The sequence below is a fragment of the Mus pahari genome, chromosome 18 (assembly GCF_900095145.1).
Source record: "Mus pahari chromosome 18, PAHARI_EIJ_v1.1, whole genome shotgun sequence".
NCBI classification, from domain to species: domain Eukaryota; kingdom Metazoa; phylum Chordata; class Mammalia; order Rodentia; family Muridae; genus Mus; species Mus pahari.
In genome coordinates this window covers 53,342,620-53,359,413 of record NC_034607.1, presented here as the reverse complement: position 1 = coordinate 53,359,413, position 16,794 = coordinate 53,342,620, and the positions used below count along the sequence as shown (strand labels likewise).

The following is a 16,794-nucleotide window of genomic DNA, read 5'->3' as shown; positions in this document are numbered from 1 at the left end:
AGTGAGTTCCAGGACAGCCAGGGCTACACAGAGAAACCCTGTCTCTAAAATTAAAAAAAAATAAAAAAATAAAAAAAATAAAAAATCTGGTATTTTAAAACAATTATTACATTTACTTCTCTGAGTATACGGGTTTTATAGATGTGTCACAGCACACACAAGGAGGTCACAGGACAAAGTTCTAGAATCTTCTCCCTCTACCGTATGGGTCCCTCAGATGAACTTAGTCATCAGGCTTGGAAGCAACCGTCTTTAACCACTGAGTCTTTCACCAAGCCAACATTTGGTTTTTAAACACAACGTTCTTGGGAGCCGGAGAGATGACCAAGAGCACTGGCTGCTTTTCCAAAGAAAGCAGTTTTGATTCCCAGTACCCAGAGACCAGTCACAGTTGCATATAACTAGTTACAGGGTACCGAACACCCTCTTCTGATGCTCTGGGGCTCCTGCACATACATGATGTACACACATACACTCAGACATAACCTGGATCAGCAGGTCAATCTTCAGTGATTGGATCCTCCAGGGGAATGAGATGAGAACATAATGAATGAGATCCTCCAGGAGATGAGAACATAAAAGATATGCAAGTTGGGAGTAGGTCTTGTGTATGCTAATGGCGCGAATCAAACCAGCTTATTAAAAGTACAGCATCAGGCTAGAGAGATGGCTCACTGGGTAAGAGCACTGACTGCTTTTCCAGAGGTCCTGAGGTCAATTCCCAGCAACCACATGGTGGCTCACAACCATCTGCAATGGGATCTGATGCACTTTTCTGGTGTGTCTGAAGAGCACAACAGTATATTCATATACAGAAAATAAATAAATCTTAAAAAAAAAAAAAAGTACAGTATCATCAGACAGCAGCAGCAGCACACGCCTTTAATCCCAGTACTTAGGAGGCAGAGGCAGCATCTCTGAGTGAGGCTAGCATGAGTTCTAGGATGACTGGGGCTGCACAGAGAAATCCTGTCTTGAAACCCCCAACTCCCCAAAAAGTACATCCTGTAAGGGAAACCCGTGAAAGGACCAGCAGAAGACTCTCTTGCAATGGACTGACATCATCAGGAAGCTAATGAAGCAACGCTACACAAAGGGAACACAGGATATCTCAAGTGCACACAGAGGCCATGAGACTGAAAATGACGGCCCTTTAGAGGGGACCTAGTGGTTTCTCAGGACCCAAGGTAGAAGCTTCCTCAATGGCCCCAGGCCATTACTGGTCTTGCCTACATGTTCCTGGTTTTAAATAAAGAACTAGGGCCCTTCTCTATAACATCAGGGCTTCAGAGAGCCCAAAAATCAGCCTTGCTCCCAACATAGGCACATATAAACAGATAAATGCTATAAAAACAAACAAGGGGTGGGCGTGGTGGCCACACCTTTAATCCCAGCACTAGGAGGCAGAGGCAGGCGGATCTCTGTCAGCCTGGTCTATAGAGCGAGATCTCCAGAACAAGGAAACCCTGTCTACAAAGACCAGAAGAAAGAAAAGAAACAAAACAAGGCTGGGTAGAACCGCATCCACCTTTGATTTCAGCTCTGTAGAGGCAAAGGATCAAAGATCTCTAAGGAGTCTAAGGCCAGTCTGGTCTCCAGCCATGGCTACATAGTGAGAACCTGTCTCAAAAAAATCAACAACAGTCTGTCATTTCTTTAAAACCAGTAAAGGATGGAAGGCTGAATCAGCAGTTAAAAGCTCTTGGCTGCTCTTACAGAAGAACCAAGTAAGGTTCCTACCACCCACGTGGCAGCTCAAAACCATCTGTAACTTCAGGGGCCTGATGTGCACTTCTGACTGCCAGACACCAGACACACCTACAGTACACATGCATATACACAGGAAAACACTCATACACATAAAGTAGGTAATGTAAAAGCACAATTTTAATTTCAGTTGTTGGCCAGTGAAAAAGCTCCTCAGGTAAGAGCCTTGAGCCCTGAGTCCAAGCCCAAACCTGAAGCTGCCCTCCCCATGCTTCCCCAACAAGGGAGAAATAAGAACAAAGAAAAGGGGCTGCAGAGATGGCTCAGAGGTTAAGAGTACTACTGGCTGTTCTTCCAGAGGTCCTGAGTTCAATTCTCAGCAACCACATGGTGGCTCACAACCATCTGTAATGGGACCTGATGCCCTCTTCTGGTGTGTCTGAAAACAGCTACAGTGTACTCATACATAAAATAAATTTAAAAAGAAGAAAAGAAACTGGGCTAGGGACAGAGCTCAGCACAACATCCTGAACGAGAGTTTCCAATACTGCTTCAACCTCCCAGTACCACATAAACTGTGGGTGGTGGCCCAATGCCCGGGAGGTAGAGGCAAAAGGATCAAAAGTTCAAAGTCAAGTGAGAGAGAGGCTCAAAGGATAGATGCCCTCGCTGAGAAACCTGACTATTTGATAAGTTTGACCCTAGGAGCCTACATGAAGCTGGAAGAACGGATGCCACAAATGTATGGTGAATACCTGTATGTGCTCATGCTTCTGCCTGCCTGCCTGCCCGTCCGTCCGTCCATCTGTCCATCCGTCTGTCTGTACACACACACAGAGGCATACACACAAAAACACACCACACACATAGTAATTTTTTTCCTCATCCTCAACTAAACTATTGAGTTCAGAGTCAACCAGGACTCCAAAACAAAACAAAAGAAAAAATAAAATGAGTGTGACACTGAGTATCAGATTAAATGGCATTCCCACACAGAGTTAAGCACAAGCTGCTACTGGCAGACAAAGCACGCGCTCCACGCCGTACCTCTCCTCTATCCTGTTCTTATCCATGAGCGGCTGCTTGATCCACTGGTTAACCAATCTTTGTCCTTGAGCAGTTTTGCATTTATTCAATAATGCGGCCAGAGACTGAGAGCCAGTGGTGTCTTCAACAGAACCCTAGAACACAAAAATAAATACATACATACACACACACATCAGCAAAGACTAATAGGACATGAAATACACTTTGGGCAAACAGAATGAGCATTATTCTCCAAAAATAAACTGAGAACTGTTCACAAAAATGTTTCTTTTTTTTTTTTTAAAAAAAAAGATCTATTTATTAATTATATGTAAGTACACTGTAGCTGTCTTCAGACACTCCAGAAGAGGGCATCAGATCTCGTTACGGATGGTTGTGAGCCACCATGTGGTTGCTGGGATTTGAACCTTTGGAAGAGCAGTGAGTGCTCTTACCAACTGAGCCATCTCTCCAGCCCCCCACAAAAGTGTTTCTAAGCTAAGACCAAATTCCACCCCACTAGTCTGTATTTACAGAGGCTCACATTGCCCTCAACCACACGGCTTCGTAATAACTGCTGTTTTTCCCCTCCTGACCAAAGTTCCCTCCCCTTTCCTCCCAGTCCCTGCCTCCAGTTACTACGGCTTTTAACCAAACTCAAAATAGAACTTTGAAACACTGCTATCATCAGACAAAATTATTCAAAAAACTAGGACAAGTTGACATATATTACTTGAGGCTAGAAAAATGAAACAATAGTTAAAAACTATTCTAGCTACAATAGTGTTATAAAACACAGATCCCTTAAAGAAGTCATTACTTGCAAAAGGAATTTTTTTTTTAATTATTCAGTACTTTTAATCCATGTTGTCCTTTTTACCTGGAAAAGGTTGAGGGCTCTAACTGCTGCCGTGTCCAACTTCATGTACTGGCTGAAGTCAAACGTAGCCAGTTCAAACTGTCCGAAATTTGAATCATCTGATAAGAGTTCTAAAAACTTGATTACTGCAGACAATGATGAAACTGCAACCTAAAAGTAAAAATTTAAATAACCGATTCTTCCATCGTCAGACTACAGACCAGAAATGCAAACAAAAGTACAAGGAGATCAGCTGGGCATGGAGGCATGTGCCTGGAATTCTAGTCTATGAGTGAAAGACTAACACAGGCAAATCAAGGGCACAGCCAGTCTGGGATGCATAGCAAGTCTGCACAAATGTACAATGATGCTGGTGACAACTCAGTAGCTAAAACACCTGTGATCCGAGTCTAAGCCCTAGACCCACAGCAGGCAAAAAGAGCTTCCCCCAAGCGTCCTGAGCTCACGCACATTTTGGAGTGCCCTCATGACCATCACATGCTCACATGACAATTAATATATATACCATACATGTATAATCCAAGTGAAACCCACCATGAATGGCGGCACAAGCCTTTATTTCCAGCAATTGAGAGGCAAAGGCATGGGGGTCTGTGAATTCAAAGCCAGTCTAGACTACAGTTTGAGTTCCAGGCCAGACAAGAATACAACAGTCATTCCCTGTCTCAAAAAGATGGAAAAACCCAGTTGCTTACAAGTGGGAGACCCAGAGGGAAGATGGTTTACATCTCAAATAGCCAAGTGATGGAGAGCTAGTATCTGTCCCCGTGGAGACTGCCTGTTGGTTTTCTGAGACAGATTTTCTCTGTGTAACCCTGGCTATCCTGGGACTCACTATGTAGACAAGGTTGGCCTTGAACTCAGAGATCTGCCTGCCACTACCTCCCAAGTGCTGGGATCAAAGGCGTGCGCCACCACCGCCAGCACAGGATTGCCTTTTTATACCTTCTAAAATACTGCTCGTTAATTTTTACTTTCAGGTGGGGGTAGGGTATAGGGGAGTTTCGAGATAGCATTTGAAATGTAAATGAAGAAAATATCTAATAAAGATTAAAAAAAATTTTTTACTTTCATTTATAAATAAGCTACAACATATTTATTTCGATAGTATACATGAATAAGTAGAAACCCTGTCTCCAAAAGCAAAATAGGAAAGACAGAAAAATCATCCTATAATTCATTTATATAAACAAGACAGAAAAATAGTCCTATAACTCATTTATATAAACAGAAAACAGAAAAGGACAAACTAATCTAGTCTGTCAGAAGGCAGAACCAGGACCATGCCCTGGTGCAGATGAAGACACTAAGAAAATCTCAAAGTGCCGGGCGTGGTGGCGCACGCCTTTAATCCCAGCACTTGGGAGGCAGAGGCAGGCAGATTTCTGAGTTCGAGGCCAGCCTGGTCTACAGAGTGAGTTCCAGGACAGCCAGGACTACACAGAGAAACCCTACCTCAAATAAATATGTAATACATATTCTACATTATTAATATAAAATAAAACAGTAAGAAATTCAAGAGATCAAACAACAATACACACTGATTTAAGATATACTTGAGAACCAGTAAGATGTTCTACTGTCTTGCAGTCAGTAAAGAAGTGTTCTTGCTTGTAGCACAAGGCTGATGACTAAGTTAATGGAAGCCACAGTGTAAGGACAGTTGTCTTCCGATCTCCACTCTCAAGTCAGCAGTCACACACACACACAATAATAACACATCAAATCTAACTGACAAGCCAGACATGGTAGCCTATACAACCCCAGGACTCAGGACACGAAGGCAGTTTCCAAAGCTCAGTCTACACCACCAACTCAAGGCCAGCCTGGGCTACATGAAACCCTGCTTCAAATGAAACATACTGGTTCATTTTAATAGGTCTACTTTTTATCCTATATGGTACCTATATTCTAATTGCCTGTGTCAAACTCATTAACATGTAACCTTGTCTAAATAACCTCCCTTTACAGCACCAGGAGGAAGACATCAACATTCTTTGTTTTGGTTATAAGACAGGGGCACACTCTGTGGCCCAGGCTTGCTCTGATCAGCAATTCTCCTGCCTCAGCTTCCTGAGTACTTGGACTACAGAAGTAAGCCATCATATCTAAGAAATTATTAACTAACAAGCAGTAGGGCACATGCTTTTAATCCCAGCACTCAGAAGGCAGGTAAATCTCTGTATGTTGAAGGCCAGCTTGGGTTATACAGTGTGCTCCTAGCCAGGCAGTTATAGAATAAAACCTTGTCTCAAAAAATAAAGATAAATAAATAAATAAACCAAATCTCTATAAAACCTTGTCTCAATAAAAATAGACAAATAAATAAAAAACCAAACCTCTGCCAGCTTCTCTCCATCTCCAGGAAGGAAGGAAGTTTTCTAACCCTGGGATTTTATTCACGCTTACCAGGTTTTTATTTGCCTTTCTGAGGTGGTTTCATTTAGCCAAGGATGTCCTCCAACTCAATATATATCTGAGACTGCCTCCATCTCCTACCCACACTGTTTTATGTTCTCATTAAAAAAATAACATAAAAATAAAAAAGCAGGGGCTGGAGAGATGGCTCAGCAGTTAAGAGCACTGACTGCTCTTCCAGAGATTGTGAGTTCAATCCCCAGCAACCACATGGTAGCTCACAGCCATCTGTAATGGGATCTGACGCCCTCTTCTGGTGCATCTGAAGACAGCTACAGTGTACTCATAAATATATACATAAAATAAATAAATCTTTTCTTTAAGGTAAACATACTTTCAGTTTTATTTCTTGCTAACCTCCAATTCACTGCAGACATATTTATACTTATTTAACACAACATTAAATTCTCTCTCAAAAACATTAAGTAATTTATCAACGATTCCTGGAACTGGTGCACAACACAGGTGGGACAGGCAAGACTATGCTATATATCCCCTACATAAGTGACAGTCATCAAGTTCTTTCATGTGCCTTTTCTCCTCTTTGTAGAAACGCACTCAATCACACAGGCTAGCCTCAAGTCTGCAACATTTACAGAGATGATCTTGAACTTCTGATCCAATTTCTAACCGCTAGGATGACAGGCTTGCCTATCAAGTTCATGTGTACACATTAAACCATCAAGTCATATGTATACATTAAACCGCTTCCACATATAAGCTCTACATATGATCCACATAAATATGATTATGGGGTGGAGAAACAGTTCAGCAGACAAGAGTTCTTCCAGAGAACCCAAGTTCACTTCTCAGCACCTACATAAGGTAGCTTTCATCCACCCGTAACTCCAGCTCCAGGGGAATCCCATGTCTCTACCCACTAAGGGCAGCATACTACCCCTACACACATACAGAAATTAAAATAACAGTATTTAAATATAAGGCTATAAGGTTATGTTTAAATTTTTCTAGTCATAGTCATTTTCTTTTTTTTGTTTGTTTTTTTGGTTTTTCGAGACAGGGTTTCTCTGTGTAGCCCTGGCTGTCCTGAACTCACTCTGTAGACCAGGCTGGTCTCGAACTCAGAAATCAGCCTGCCTCTGCCTCCCAAGCACTGGGATTAAAGGCGTACGCCACCACTGCCCCGTCATAGTCATTTTCTTGTTTTTCACAAACTTTATTGTACATAAAATAGTATCACAGACGCAGAGTTTAGACTTCACAATGAGTATAATAGAAGTATGGCCAGTGAGGAGGCTCAGCAAGAGAAGGCCCTCCCACCAAGCCTGACCATGACCCCAGGGTTCACACGGTGGGAGTAAAAAACTGACTCCTGAGAGTTGTTCCCACTTGCACACACACACTGTGGTGTATGTGCATGCAGGTGCATGAGGAGGGGCGCATGCACGCACAATAAATAAATGCAATTTTTTTTTTTTTTTTCGGGACAGGGTTTCTCCGTATAGCCCTGGCTGTCCTGGAACTCATTTGTAGACCAGGTTGGCCTCGAACTCAGAAATCCGCCTGCTTCTCCCCCCCCCCCCAAGTGCTGGGATTAAAGGCGTGCTCACCACACCTGGTCCAAATAAATGCAATTTTTAAAGTGACTGAATTAGCTTTTAAAAACATCACTGTTGTGATTTAAGCACACATTTGTAACCCACAGACCTGATTCTCCATCTCTGGTAAGACAGCGCTATTTATCTGTTCTCCTTTTTTGCCTTTCAATAACCGGTTGAGATCCTGATAAATGTCTTTGGTGGAAAAGTCGGCTCTCTTCCTTTCTGTGATCAGAATCCCTCCTCTCTGGATAACCTGTTTATAGGAAAGACTTTAAATTACTTTGAGGAAATCAATGAGAAAAGGAAATGTCTGACATTAGAAAGCATAAAATAACGACAACCCAGAAGATGCTAATATGCACCAAATTCTGTTCACTATACAAGTCCTTAGGAACAACTTTGAAATCTAAGCTCTCAGGAGGTGGAGGTAGGTGGGTCTCACATCTTTTGAGTTCAAGGTCATCCTAGTCTTCACAGGGAGCTCCAGGATAGCCAAATCTACACAGTGAGACCCTGCCATTCATTTTAAAACAAAAAACAGCTGTGAACTTTGAATTCAACTTTAAAGTTAAGAAGAAATGAACGTTTCAAAAAAAGGTTTCTAGCTTGCTGCAATGACGCGCACCTTTAATCCAACTAAGAAGTTGAAACAGAGTTAAGCTTGAATGCCATGTTGAGACCGTTGGGGGGAAGGGGAGGCATGGCTAGGGGTAAGTTCAGTACTAGAGAACTTGCCTGGCATGCTGGAAACCTTCTCAGTGCCCAGGACTACAAGGGTGTTATCAGGTGGGCACGGAAGTCCTTCCCTATACTCCTAGCCCTAAGGAGGAAGAAGCAAGAGGACTGCAGGCCAGCACGGCCAGTGAGTTAGCACACAGAATGTCCCTTAAAAGAGTATCTGCGGCACTTGGAGATGGCTCAGCAGTTAAAAGCACTGGCTGCTCTTCCAGCACCCACCTGGTGGCTCCCAACCATCTGTAACTTTAGTTCCAAGAGATCCAGTACCTTCTGACTTCCATGGACTCCAGACAGTCATGTGGTGCACATATACACAGGTAAGCAAAACACTCACAAATTTTTAGCTGGGTATGGGATTGCACAGCTTTAATTCCAAGACTTGGGAAACAGAGGCAGGCAGATCTGAGTTCAAGGTTATCCTGGTCTACAGAGTGAGTTTCAGGACAACTACAGCTACACAGTTAGACTGTCTTAGTCAGGGTTTCTATTCCTGCACAAACATCACGACCAAGAAGCAGTTGGGGAGGAAAGGGTTTATTCAGCTTACACTTCCACGTTGCTGTTCATCACTGAAAGAAGTCAGGACTGGAACTCAGGCAGGTCAGGAAGCAGGAGCTGATGCAGAGGCCATGGAGGGATGTTCTTTACTGGCTTGCTTCCCCTGGCTTGCTCAGCCTGCTCTCTTATAGAACCCAAGACTACCAGCCCAGAGATGGCACCACCCACAAGGGGCCCTCAGCCTTGATCACTAATTGAGAAAATGCCTTACAGCTGGATCTCATGGAGGCATTTCCCCAACTAAAGCTCCTTTCTCTGTGATAACTCCAGCTTGTATCAAGTTGACACAAACTAGCCAGTACAGAGACCCTGTACTNGGGGGGGGGGGGGGGAATAAATCTAATCTGTTTTTTTAAGTTCAAGGCCAAGTTTGGCTGCAAATCTGAAATAATAAATACACGTACACACACAACATAAAAAGTTACGCTAAAGGTTAAATTCTAAAAGGGAAACAGGAGCCATCTGTGGTAATCCTAATCTCAAGTAATCCTAGAACTCAGGCTGCTGAAGCAGGACGGCTGTGAGTTGTTCTAAGCCATCCTGGGCTATCAAGTAAGACCATGACTCAAAAAAACCTAAAAACTTAAAAGAAAAATTCTAGGTTTGGGTTGATGTAGTTCAGTGATACAGTACCTGCTTAGCACACTCCTGCCCAAGATCCCCAACAAAATACGAAATAAATATCGTAACTATGTAATGTCTGATAAACATGCGAAATACAGTAATAGTTACTATAACTATTCTCTTGGAGTGAAAACAGAAAAGGGGAAAAGACTGAATGAAAAACAAGTTTTTTAAGATTTGTTTATTCAAGTATATGAACACTATTTGCACATATGCCTGCATGACAGAAGATGGTATCAGACAGAAGAGGGCATCAGATCCCATCATAGATGGTTGTGAGCCACCATGTAGTTGCTGGGAACTGAGCTCAGGACCTCTGCAAGAGCAGCCAGTGCTCTTACCTGCTCAGCCGTCTCAGCAAGTCTTAAACAAACACTTGTCATGATGACTTAAGAATGCCAAGTTCTTTCAAAGTTAAAAATCAAGCTTGTCCTCAAAATAAAACATTATTTTAATTAAAATTAATACTGTTTTTCCCCTGATAAATGAAAAGCATCATCAGCTGGAACCAGAACTCAGTGGTAGAGCACTGGTCTAGCATTCTAGACGTCCTAAGTTCAAGGAAGTAGAAGGGAAGGGATATTTTCAATTAAATATGTTCCTAGACTGAATGCCCTTACCTGCCTCAGTTTCCCCATGTCTCCAGTAGTCTCTCCTCCTGGTAAAACACATTCCTTTGGTCCAATCTGAATCAGAAGAGCCTCGAGATTGGAGAACTGATCATTCTCAGGGAACTCACACAATCCTAGCTTTCTCTGGATGGAATCCACATACCCAACTCCAACCTGTCTTTGACCATCAACCATGGCCATTTTAATACCCATAACGCCAATGGAAGCTGACATGTCATTGTTACCAAACAGGATGTCTTCAAACTGAGAAAGATTTCCGGGAGAAGCCTAAGCAAAAACAAAAACAAAAACAGTTTTTTTTTAAAGATTTATTTATTGTTATACACTGTAAGTACACTGTAGCTGACTCAGACACACCAAAAGAGGGCATCAGATCTCATTATGGGTGGTTGTGAGCCACCATGTGGTTGCTGGGATTTGAACTCAGGACCTTCGGAAGAGCAGTCAGTGCTCTTACCCACTGAGCCATCTCACCAGTCCCACAAAAACAGTTTTAAGGAATACTGAACATAGTTAAATTTTGCAAGTGAATAATTATCCAATCAATTAATTTTGTATTTTTTTACAAAAGCATGCCGGTCAGTCAATTTTCAATTATTACTACATGTGCTTTAAAGACCCTCTCTTCCTTTCGCAGTTACCGATTTCTCCAGAAATGGTGATGCATGCCTTTAATTCTAGCACTCAAGAGGCAAAGGGAGGCGGATCTCTGTGGTTTGAGGCCAGCCTGGTCCACAGAATGAGTTCCAGGACAACCAGGACCATACAGAGAAACTATTCTGCCAAACCGATTTTCAGGCCTCCCAGCACACAGAGACCGAGACAGAATGACAGAGTCCAATCAAAGCCAGTGTGAGCTGCAGGAGGATGCTATCTCAAAGACCAAAGCACCCCCCAGGCTTGTGGGACACTGGAGCGCTCATTAAAGGAGTGGACTGAAAAATGTGCACCCAGTTACAAATGTTCTTATAAATGAGACATTAGGGGCAGTAAAACCTGTCTGACATACTTCAGATACAGAAAAGGCAAAGACAAGTGTGGCAGCTGTAATCACTTCAGTGCTGGAGAAGAGGAGGCAGGACGATCGATGACACCAGACTGAGCCTGTTCTAAGAAAATTAAAAAAGAAAAATAGCTTCCTTTAATCCCTCACCTTGGGAAGCTGAGTTAGGCATTTTTCTTTGGTTTTTGTTGTTGTTGTTGTTGTTATTGTTGTTGTTGACTGTTTTTGGCTTTCAAAACAAGGTTTCTCTGTGTAGCTCTCTATCTATAGACCAGGCTACTCTAGACCAGCCTGCCTTCGCCTCACAAGTGCTGGGACCAAAGGCGTACGCCACCTGCACATCAAGACAGCCATTTTCCAAGGATTGCCAAGAATCCTAGGTCATCCTGAACACACAGTGAGACCTTGCCTCCAAAGGGAAGAAAAAAACTAAAAACAAACTGGAGGCAGAAAGATAGCTCAGAGATTAAGAACACTGGGTGCTCTCCTAGAATCTAGCTTACAAGTCTAAAAACTCCAAACCCAAGGGACCCAAGGCCCTCTCCTCTGGTCTCCTCCCTCTAGTGACAGGCATGCAAGTGGTACACAGACAGATATGTCCACCTAGTGCACATAAAAATAAGTCATTTTTAATCAAAAAATAAATAAAACCAATCTTTTTTAAATTATAATAATACTTATGTTCAGGTTATCATCAAATGTTGTATTTTAGGAACAGTGAGGCAAGGTTTGGCATGTTCAAAACATTTTATAAAGACTACTGAATTTCTAAACTGTGATTAAACTGTAACTTTTAGAAACCAAACACTCAACTGGGCGTGGTGGCGCACACCTTTGATCCCAGCACTTGGGAGGCAGAGGCAGGCGGATTTCTGAGTTCGAGGCCAGCCTGGTCTACAAAGTGAGTTTCAGGACAGCCAGGGCTACACAGAGAAACCCTGTCTCAAAAAAAAAAAAAAAAAAAAAAAACACTATCAAAATTTCTCAAAGCATCTTGCTATCACAACCTAGTTAATATAGCAAAACATGCACTGAATTTACTTTTCTAAAACAAACATTCAAAAGGAAAATAATTACCTTAAATGCCAAATACCATTCATTTTCCTTAGATGCCTTATTTCCAGCTTTATTCTTATAAACTTCAACTCGATACTGACGAACCAGAAGAAGATCTTTCACAAAAGACTCAAAATTCATCTTGCTAAGCACAACACTCTGCAGTGTCTTTGTCCCTAAAATAAACAACAAATAAACAAAATTAAATGTTAAAGATGAGGATTTGAGGTAATGCATGTTTGAGAACTTCACAAATTAGCCCAAACTTGTATTCCCTCAGCAAGCCAACCTTTCAACAAACTGCTGAATGGACAAATCCTAGGTATGCACAAGGGGGCATATCAGCAGTCTAGCCACTTGGAAGCCTGAGGTAGGGGTAAAACTTCAGAACAGGAGGAGTTTGAGGGCAACCTTGGCTGCACACCAAGATACAGTCTCAAAACAAGTAAACATGGGGTTATCAAGGTAACTTCTGGGAGTTAAAGCTTGTAATCTGAGCTCAATCACTGGGACCTTCCAGGTAGAAGAAAAGGCCTGATTCCTGCATAATGATTGCATTGTGTTCTCCCATATACATAACACACAAAGGAGATGAATAAAAATAATTTATGAGATAGGTGTGGTGGCCCTCCAGAGGCAGAGGCAGGAGAATCTCTGATTTCCATAACAGCCAGGGATGTAACCAAAAGAAACCCTGTCTCAGAAAAAAACAAAAAACAAAACAACAAAAACACACACACACACACAAAAAGCAAATTCCTTGGCTGGGTGGTGGTAGTGGTGGTGGTGGTGGTGGTGGTGGTGGTGGTGCCCTACTTTAATCCCAGCACTCAGGAGGCAGAGGCAGTTGAACTTCTGAGTTCAAGGCCAGATCTACAGATTGAGTTCCAGGATGGCCAGTGCTATACAGAGCAATCCTGTCCCATAAAAACAAAAACAAACTAAGTAAATTTACAAAGGACTCTGAAACTGCTCAGGGCTGGGTTGTGCTCAACATGAAAGCACCTACCCAGCATGTGTGACAGCCTGGGTTGGTTTCTCAGTAACACAACACAAAACAACGCCTAGTCATACTCCACTCACAGAACTCAAGACTCAAACAAGTCAAGTCTCCCTTTTAGCACTGTCTCTAGCCAGCAGCTTACCAGTGACAGGCTGAGAGTTCCAGTCTATATTCACTAGCATATGTAAATCATTACTTTTCCTTTTATACACTCATACAGTACACACACTGTCCCCTATCACCATGGATACACACACTGTTCCCTCTCACCATGGATACACACACTGCTCCCTATCACCGTGGATACACACACTGGTGCCCACAGGGAAGCTAAGGCAACAGGTCTGAAGCCAAGGACATCCTGTGCTCACCATGTAGACCCATCTCAAAAAAGTTTGCTGGTTATCCTCTGAAGGAAGGGGCCATTTCTCTAGAAGGCAGAACATGTGTGACACACTGAGAGGCAGGGCACACTGATGACAAGCACCTGAAGGCCTTGTCTGTGTACACTCTAAGTTCCTGAAGAACCAACCTATAAACAGGATTTTTCTGCTGTGACACGAACGATCAGAAACAAAACCTACCCATGCCCTACAGAAGGAATAGATTCACATTCACACAAGTCTCTTGAGAATGATGTATAACCCCCATGTGCATCCAACTGTGCCAGGAAGCAGGAAGTAAAAGAAAAGGGTTGGATCCTGTAATATGAAGATGCACGTATGGAATTCAGCATCTGAACCTGGGCGGCTGAGGCAGGAGGCTCTCCCTAACCACAGGGCTTCCGAATAACAGGTCTTTGCATGATCACAACCAAGCAGGTAAAACGTCAGTAAAGGGGTACCACCAGATGCGAGCTCCAGAGAGCTATGAAACATCAACAAACCCTACCCAAACCCACGGGATGAAATCCAGAAAGCTGCAAAGAGCTCACTGTTGTTCACTGCGCTGTTAGGAAGAACGGGTACAAACGCAAGCAGGTAGGTTCCAGTAAACAGCTCAGCTGCGCAAGGTGGGGAAAGCTTGTAGTCCCAGGAGGCAGTGGCAGTGTAAGGCTCTAAAACGACTTGGTAGGTAAACTTACTGAGTTCCAGGTCAACCAAGGCCAAACAGTAAGACCTCGTCTCCAGAAACCAAGCCAAAACAAACTCCACGAACCAAGAGCTAAATTAAATGTGGGAAATCCACACAATTATTTAGCAATCAAAAGGAATGAAACGCTGATGACACAGATAAGCCTTAAAACTCTTCATTTACATGTTACATCCCAGAATATCTAGAGAAGGAAAACTAGAGGTAAGGGTTGGGAAGATTGTGAGAGAAGAGTAATAATGGACACAACATTTCGTGTGTGTGTGTGTGTGTGTGTGTGTGTGTGTCTGTCGTCTGTCTGTCTGTCTCACTCTTTAACTCAAGATAAAGAATAGCTGTCTAACAAAAACAAACTCAACTGGTTGTGGAGGCAGCAGACTATTACCTAGCACAGACCAGGCAGAAACAGGATAGAGAGCTCTCATCTGTAACATCCATTTGCATATATCAGCGTCAGGAATTAGAACTCACAACTCCAAAGTATGATAGAATGGGCATTCAATGTAATTGAAAGAAAAAGCAATGGGGGTGGGTGGGGGAGGGGTTATTATACGGCGATCAAATTAATCTTTCAAGGCCACAAATGAGTTCTGAAGCCTTTTAGGGAGAGATGATGCTGAATGGTGAGAGCCAGGTGGCAGAAAAGAGAAAGAAAAAGAGAGAGAGAGAGAGAGAGAGAGAGAGAGAGAGCGAGAGCGCTGAGCACAGCTTTCCAACTAGCTCAACTGCACTCAGCAAATAGTAGGGGAGTCGCGCAACTGAAATCCGGGCAGTTCAGCTCCAGGACAGATCCTAGGTCCTGACCACTTGGCGATACTGCCCTTCAGCAATGGTCCATCACAGGTTCTCAGGCGGGACGGTTTAAAACAAAACAAAACAAAACACGGCATATTGGGAAATGAGGGTGCCTTAATGGAATCTCCCAAAACGCCCTCCACTCCTCGCTCCTAGGCTGTGTGGGCTGTTATTGATTTGGGGGTACCCCAGGGTGACACAAGACTCTAATCCTATCAACTTGGGAGGCTGGAACTCGAGGCGTCCGAGGACAGCCTGGACCAGGCGGCGTGCTGTCCTGGGCTCTACAAGCCCAGCCCACTGTGCGGAAGCGAACCAAAACACGATGCTAAACGCGTGGCCCCAGGAGGCACCGCGCGGGCGCCCCACCGCTGCAGGCGCCCAGGTTCCCGGCAAAGCGGCCCCGAGCCGGCCCCGCCGCCGCGGCGGCGCTCACCTGCCGGCCCCATGTACTTGATCACGCCCTGGGTCTTGAACACCTCGCGGGCCGCCAGCAGCGCGTCATCTCCGTGCGCCGTGTAGAAGTCGCCGCGGTCGAAGAGGCGCACCGTGGTGCTCGGCTTCTCCGGCATGCCCTCAAAGAAGCGCACGAAGCCCGCCTCGGCCGCGCCTTCCAACTGCAGCGTCTCCTTAGGCTGCACCGCCATTTCCGAGCCGCTCCACAGCAACGCCAGAAGAGTACAGCGCGACCCTGCGCCGGCCGCGTCGTTTCCCGCCTCCCCAACCTCGCCCCCTAAACCGCGTCCGCCGCCTCTGTGGGCTCGCCCAATCACCACGCAGCGCTGCGCCTCGGTGGGTGGGAGTCTACCGCGGTAGTCAATCATAAGCGAGCAAGGCCCCAGCTTCCCGCGAACTCTAGGACTCTGGCTACTGCGCGTGCGTCCGACTTCTGCAGCCTGGCAAGCCCTCCGGAGGCTGCGCTTCCAGGTCCGCACTGCATGGTGCCAGGTGGGTGGGAAGCTGTGCTAGGCGGGGTCAGCTAGGCATTTGTTTATCAAATGACCGGAAACGTACGAGTGAAATCACGAAGAACTTAAACAAAGAACTATCCTTTTTCCTCAACCCAGCCTTGAGTGTGTGATATACACTTGCAGTGCAAACTGCCATAGGTAAGATTTCAGGTTTATTCTGCACAGCCTCCTGCGCACCCAGTTTCGCATTTCGTCCTTCGGTTGACAATTTATCCAAAAGACACTTGGCAAGTGTGGTGGCGCATGCCCTTAGTCCAAGCACTCCGGAGGCCTTTGAGGCCAGCCAGTTCTACCAATCGAGTTCCAGGATAGTCAGGACTACACAGGGAAACCGTGTGGAAAAAAAATAAATAAACAAACAAAAAAGGACACCTTGGGGGCTCAGCAGTTTCCAAACTTCCTAATGTTTTCATAGTTGCCTACCTTGAGTTCAGTCCCCAACACTGGTGCAGCTCATCATAACGGGTAACTCCAGATTCTCGGTGTGGGTGGAGGCGGTCAGACACAGACACTTCTTAATTTAAAGAAAATATATATATATATAATGTGGAAACGAAGATGGGGGCACACACTTGAAACCCCAGCTCTCAGGAGGTGGGGTCAGAAGGACCAAAAGTTAAAAGTGGGGCTGGTGGGGCTGGTGAGATGGCTCAGTGGGTAAGAGCACCCGACTGCTCTTCCGAAGGTCCAGAGTTCAAATCCCAGCAACCACATGGTGGCTCACAACCA

The 16,794-nt window shown here is 44.3% G+C and overlaps 1 protein-coding gene across 1 annotated transcript in view; it reads right to left on the bottom strand.

Moving 5' to 3' along the window:
- Window positions 1-15,860, bottom strand: part of Msh2 (mutS homolog 2) — a 53,673-nt gene extending 37,813 nt beyond the window's left edge. Inside the window, exons 1-6 of the mRNA XM_021217428.1 lie at window positions 15,531-15,860; window positions 12,226-12,380; window positions 10,134-10,412; window positions 7,700-7,846; window positions 3,614-3,763; window positions 2,755-2,888 (exon numbers count right to left, since the gene is read on the bottom strand). Coding sequence (XP_021073087.1) covers window positions 2,755-2,888; window positions 3,614-3,763; window positions 7,700-7,846; window positions 10,134-10,412; window positions 12,226-12,380; window positions 15,531-15,741 — 1,076 coding nt within the window. The 5' untranslated portion in view covers window positions 15,742-15,860. The remainder of the gene's footprint in view (window positions 1-2,754; window positions 2,889-3,613; window positions 3,764-7,699; window positions 7,847-10,133; window positions 10,413-12,225; window positions 12,381-15,530) is intronic.
- Between the last annotated feature and the right edge of the window lie 934 nt (window positions 15,861-16,794).